The 6,570-nt window shown below is 32.4% G+C and overlaps 1 protein-coding gene across 1 annotated transcript; it reads right to left on the reverse strand.

The window, feature by feature from the left end:
* Positions 1-1,097: 1,097 nt before the first annotated feature.
* Positions 1,098-3,837, reverse strand: LOC145012939 (bHLH transcription factor RHL1-like). Its single transcript, XM_078971736.1, has 8 exons — positions 3,704-3,837; positions 3,234-3,612; positions 3,071-3,160; positions 2,828-2,992; positions 2,659-2,724; positions 2,143-2,208; positions 1,915-1,992; positions 1,098-1,612 (listed from the first exon to the last, which is right to left on the reverse strand). The coding sequence occupies exons 2-8, from the start codon at positions 3,606-3,608 to the stop codon at positions 1,298-1,300; spliced, it is 1,155 nt and encodes a 384-aa protein (XP_078827862.1). The 5' UTR covers positions 3,609-3,612; positions 3,704-3,837; the 3' UTR covers positions 1,098-1,297.
* Between the last annotated feature and the right edge of the window lie 2,733 nt (positions 3,838-6,570).

The following is a 6,570-nucleotide window of genomic DNA, read 5'->3' on the forward strand; positions in this document are numbered from 1 at the left end:
CACATATTCCCACATGTAATCCTACCATAGCTTAAAAACCATACATATAAATAATATGTTTCTGTATTTGATGATTCTTAATAGTTATAGATTACTCATTTCACCTTATATATATATATATATATATATATATAGGAAAAAATGAATATACCCTTAAGGTATATAAGCTTAGGTACCCAAACGCACCATACTACGTCATTTTGTATCATATATATACATTATAATTGTCTAATGTTCTTATAATTTAACTTCTAACTTGATTTCATTCAAAGATTTTTATAAATTTCACATTTATTTTCCTCTTACATAATTTTCATTTTCAACTGTAATATATATAGCTTAATTGATGTTCGTCAAAAAGATGTGATGTAAGAGGAAGATAATAATAAAATTTTGAAAATCTTGAAAGTAAATCAAGTTAAGAATTGAAGTTGAAGAAAATTATAATAAATATATCAAACAAAACCACGTATTGTAGTGAGTTTGGGTACCTAAGCTTATATATCCTTAAGGGTATATTCACTTTTCCCATATATATATATATATATATATATATATATATATATATATATATATATATATATATATATATATATATATATATATATATATATATATATATATATATATATATCAAATCCCACAAAATAAAGAAAATAGTATACTTTTTAATATATAATTTAAAATAAAGACATTTAATTATAAAGATAATGGAAAAATACATATAGAAAATGGTACTCCGCATTATAAGAAGAAGAAATTATTTCAATTGGATTATGTCCTTAAATATTGTCCGGAATGAAGTCCGAAATAAAGTCCAAAATAGATTCAAAATACTATTTTAAGAAGGGACCACATTACCAGATCCTTATACTGATTAGAAAAATAATAATTCGTGATTATTCTTTTTAAATACCAAGATTTTCAGTTTTCTCTTAAAATGTATCTTAACATATGCTTATGAACTTTAGTGGCGATTATTTTCTTTTTGGTTTTCCATTTTCCATGTGGATGTATAATTGAGTAGCATGTAAAAATAATTCTAACTATTTTTTAAATCACATTTTTCTGATAAAAAAAAAATTATCAAAGAAATCTTTATACTAAACACAGTTGTAATTTTGAGATCAAAGGCATAACACAACGACATCCATAAAACATTGGGACACTCGTTACAACTAATTTCAAAACAACTCTCGTGTTTGTTACACTAGTCAGACAGTCTCATTAGATAAAACTGACAAAGTTCTTTTGTTCTTTTAAAGGAAATAAAAGGTCAGCGGTCGGAAGGCAACAGTTACGGCGAGTCTTTGACAGAGACGCCGTTCGCCGACTGAACTGTTAACACGGACATATTAGGAGACGACGGCCCACCACCCTCTCCACCACCGCCGCCGCCTAACGGATGGTTGCTCCGAGTGCCGCAGGTGGCGGTGGAGATAGCAGTGGCCAGTGAAATCGGCATGAGGCAAAGACCTTTTCCTTGTAAATACTGCATGGCGGATCCCATATCCTCCTCCATCAGCTTCACCACCTGGTTCTCAGTCACCGCCATGGTCTCATTGTTGGACGACGACGTCGTTCCATTACTGCTTCGTCCTGCTCCACCACCCTGTAAACAAAAGATAAAAGCATTAGGAAGGATGTCGCATGAGGGTAGAAACGTAATTTAAACCGGAGATGGAATCTGTAAAACTATGGTCCGCATGTACCTTTTTTTTTTTCTCTGTTTTTGTCGTTTATATGGTGTGGGAAGGTTTAACAAAGATTAGTTTTTAAGGTAATGTTACTTTATTTTCTTTTTATAAAACTTTTCAAACAAATATTTATAAAGATTGCAATATTTTTAAAGATAAGAATGGTATAACGTACAAAAAGAAAGAATAATGTTAATGTTATTTCCTTTTTTCTTACCTCAGCAACAATGGGAGCAACACCACCACCACCAGCATTACCGCCGCCGGCACCTCCCAATCTACTCATGCTCAATACCTGTAAAGAAAATGTTTTCATTCTCTTTTATCGTAATTAAATTATCATTGTTTTAGTCATAGAAAATACATCATATTTATATTTATGTTATGGTATAGATATGTGTATTAATGTATTTATGTAATTGTGTATATAGAGAGAGAGTGGTACCTTGACTTGGAGCTGGAGGAATTTGACATAGTCTATGATCTCATCTAGCATTGAAGCCTTGTCTGTCTGTCATTCCACAGTTCCCATTAATAAACATTTAAAATATAAAATATTCCTCTAATCTTTTAAAGTATACGTATTTATTTAATAATAAAGTTAACATCTTTATAAGCTTTAGGAGTAAAGATGGGTTGAAATCCAAGGCGTTTCACCTTTCTACGGTAAAAATTACGAGATTTGTATTGAATGTGGAAATCCTAAAGCATGTGTAAAATGATATGATAATGATATGGAATTAAAATAATAATTAAAAATTATTTAAGGATAATACTAAAATAACCACTCCACATAACCATCATCTCTCTATCATTATTCGGAGCTTCTCTCCGTATAATCTGCTTTCCAGCTTCAATTTCAGGAATGCACAAAACCCCACGCGCCACCAACTAACACCGCCGTCACCGGCGTCTAATTAAATGCTTTAAGTAATTAACAATTTATGTGTGAAACGCTTACTTTGTTGGCATTCGGGACGAGTTCTTGCAGAGCCTTCATCCTCTCCGCAATTCTCTCCCGTCGTAACTGCCAAATTCCGATCGATAATAAGAACAAGATTTCGAAGAAAACGTAATACGAGGTTTACAAGAAAAAACAAAAAAACATGGGTATGAATCTTGTGTTTTACTCTTTCGGCTATACTGTGTGGGTCAGTTGCTTGTCCTCTTCTGGCTCTCACTCTCTGACGTGGCTGCGACGGTGCTCCACCACCCGGGGTTGCAGTCGCGGTCTGTACTTGGTTCATCACCGCCGCCGCTGCCGCTGCCGCTCCCGGAGATCCGAAGTTCTGCACCTGCATCGAGAGATTCCCGGATCGTATTTAATTTCAAGGAATAAAAACGGGTTTCGAAATGAAATTGGTTGAACTTACTGGTAGATTACGGAATGGCTGGGTTTGATTGGATGTGAGAGATCCGGTGAACCCATGAAATAGATTTTGAATCGAATTGTTATCTCCAATCTATTTAAGAATAAAATCAGTGTGTTATGGAAGAACTCGGGATTATATTTGCTGTAATGAAATAGTAAGTTACCGGCGACTTGAAAGATGAATCGTCGATGTTATCGTTTTGAAAGAGGCCGGATTCACCGGAGGGGGCTAAACCTCTTGACAGTTGCAACGACTTCGCCGCAGAAGGCGGAGTACGAGCTCCGCCGGCCGCGGTGATCTGGTGTTGACGGAGCTTAGACGATAGAAATGCTGATTGGTCGTCAAAATGGTCGACGTCCCAGGGGAGTGTTGATTTGTTTTGACCACCTCCACCGTTGGCAGCGGATATTTCCGGCCAGGAAACGGTGGTTTGGAGACCGGAGAGCATTTGATCGAGAAAATCATCATGAGTAACTGTCTGATCAAAGCCGTTGGTATCGTTTTGAAGATCTTGGAGAGACATTTGTGATTCCTGCATTTTTCTTCAAAGAAACGCACACATAGACATTTAAAACTCTAAATTAACAATACAAAAGTTAGGACCTATACATACATATATGTGTATATATATACCTGGGAAAACGTGAAAGAAGTTGAGAATATTGATTTATGACAGAATTTGGGAAGAAGCTTTGAACAACATAAATAGATTTTTGTTTTTGGTATGTTTTTTCACTTGCTTCTCTCTTTCTCAGGAAGTACTTATAAATAGCCAAACCATTAACCAACTACAAGAGTATTTTAAGACTTAAGAAAAGGGATAATTATTAAAATAAATAAATAAATATATATATATATATATATATATATATATATATATATATATATATATATATATATATATATATATATATATATATATATTGTTCTATTTAACGAATAATTTTTTTTCCACATGACATAAAATCTATTTTGTAACCTCTTAACTCGAAATACATTGCGAAACAGTTTTTCTAACACAAAAAGTATTGCGAAATGCTAAGGTTGCAAAATACTAGCCATTGAGAAACATTTTGTGGAACCTGACTATTATATTGTGATTTAGTCATTTAGTGTATTAGTTTTCGTAATGGGGTTGTGAAATTCCCTAAATCGTTGTTAAATGGGACTTTATTGCAAAATGGACATTAATATATTGAGTTGTTTTGTAGTTATAATTGGCCATGTATTCTTAGTCTTCAATTCTCCTATATCCATTATTCCATTATTTTTTCATTCCTACACCTTTGAATTAAATATATCTTTATCTTTATGTTAACAATTGATGCTTCGGAACGAGGATTTTCATACCTTTTGTATTAAATCATTAATACAAAAATAACATAATAACATATGGTCACAGTTTTTGAAAGCAGGATTGGCATAGTTTTAGTTAATTGTGTCACTAAATATTATTAATTAAATTCCAGTAATGTTTTAGTCACATATTAACTAAACACCATCACTATTACAAACTATGTTCATCATTGCTTTATATAACAAGTGTAACAAATATTATTCAATAATCACAGTAGATCATTATGACAAAATATCATCAATTGTCACGTTTAATTATTTATGTGTGTTTAAAAATAAAATTACAATGAAAGGAAAAAAACACATGTGATACTAAGTAATTTATGGTCACAAATTAAAATACAATTTATGACTATAATCATTTTATAGTCACAACTTAATTACTTATGTGTGTCAAAAGTTAAAAAAAAAAAAAAATACTTTTATTGTCACCGTTAAATATTAAAAAAGTGGAAAAAAAAATGAAGGATTTGAAGATAATTCAATTTTTTTCTGGTATACTAAAATTCCTATTTTTCTCCTCTTTAATAAAATTTCTAATATTTTCCACTCTTTACCAAAAGTTAATTTTTTTAATTCCCCTTTTCTCTAAACATTTTAAACCTAATTACCTATTCTCTTTATGTCCAAGTTCCATTATCTATCTTTCTCTCCATAAACTTCCGGTGTATTAGAAAACCCTAATCTAATTCTACTCTAGCAGCCGACATTCACAAGCAAGAGATCTTATATTTCATGATGCTCTGTTTATCATCTCAAAGAATACAATAATACCTTCTTCTTCTTCCAAGCACTTCTTCTACTTCATCTCTGGTATGCCATAACACTTTCAATATCGTCTTGACCTTCCAGTCGATGCTAGCTTGTGTTGTCACTCATTTTCCTCCTTCTCCTCTATCGTTGTTCTTTCTCCTCTGAAATCCTCATCTCCTCTGAAATCCCTTCGATATCAAACTTTATCCTTAGTGAAGGTTAGTTCTTCTCCATTAAAAAAATATTCATTGTGTTTCAACAAGCATCTATATCGCCTCCGTTTGTTTGTGATGGTGGCGTCTTTATTGATCCTATGGCTTCCAAATTTGGTTGCAATTGGCGCTATATTGGTTCTTTTTGTTCTAATTTCCAACTTTACCTACATTAGAGGTTATAGTTTAAAGGAAAATTTATATAGATATAATTTCAGATGTTCATTGACTGATGTTCCTGAAAGATGTTTATGTCAAAGAGTCATTATATAATGATATTACTAATAACATATAATCATGATGAGTTTTTATAGATTACAATAACTATATGTTTGCGGAATTTCACTTAACGTTTAAGGGTACATGCAACCTAAAGGATCAATGTCTTTAACACTTTGAATGTAACATGCCATCAACAACAAAATAATTAAAACCCTAATGATTTCCTAGTATAATCAAATTATAAGAATTAAGGTTACATACCTTTGATATTTGTAGTAAACATATCACTTCAAACTCCTTATAGAAAACCTTGAAAAGCAAACACTAGAAATCTTGTGCCTCTAATGGCTCAAACTCATACCAAAAACACTAGAAACCCTAGGATAAAGAGGAGAGAGAGAGAGAGAGAGAGAGAGAGAGAGAGAGAAAGAAAGAGAGAGAGAGAGAGAGAGAGAGAGAGCGAGAGAGAGAGAGAGAGAGAGAGAAAAGAGACTAAGAATTTTCGTTCATGTGTTTCTTAGAAGGAGACATATGAAAATTCTAGCCCAAGTGATCTTTATATAGCTATTGGATATCCCTAAGAAGCCCTAGATAATGATAACCCATAAATAGGTAATTATCTAGTTTCCTAATTATCTATTTGGAGGATCCTAAATCACCCTAATAAGATATAAAATCGTCTAAGCATGGAGGCTTCTATAATCTCTCTCTCTCTCTCTCTTGCTTAACTATTGAGCAATTACAAAGTAACCCAGTGAACACTTAGTTCAAAAACACTTATAAACGCTTAGTTCAAATACTACCCAATGAACACCTAGTTCAAAAACACTTAATGAACGCTTAGTTCAAACAATGTAATAATAATCTACATCTCGATCCTGCAAAACCACTAATATTATAAACACATATAAATCATATTTCTAAAACAATATATCCTATCCCGTCGATCCCCCACAT

The sequence above is a fragment of the Lactuca saligna genome, chromosome 8 (assembly GCF_052625555.1).
Source record: "Lactuca saligna cultivar CGN05327 chromosome 8, ASM5262555v1, whole genome shotgun sequence".
Lineage (NCBI taxonomy): Eukaryota > Viridiplantae > Streptophyta > Magnoliopsida > Asterales > Asteraceae > Lactuca > Lactuca saligna.

Coding starts and splice junctions, on each gene's coding strand:
- LOC145012939 (XM_078971736.1), bottom strand. CDS start 3,608: ATGCAGGAATCACAAATGTCTCTCCAAGATCTTCAAAACGATACCAAC. Junction 3,161..3,233: donor ATTCATCTTTCAAGTCGCCG/GTAACTTACTAT, acceptor ATTCTTAAATAG/ATTGGAGATAACAATTCGAT. Junction 2,725..2,827: donor CACACAGTATAGCCGAAAGA/GTAAAACACAAG, acceptor GGAATTTGGCAG/TTACGACGGGAGAGAATTGC.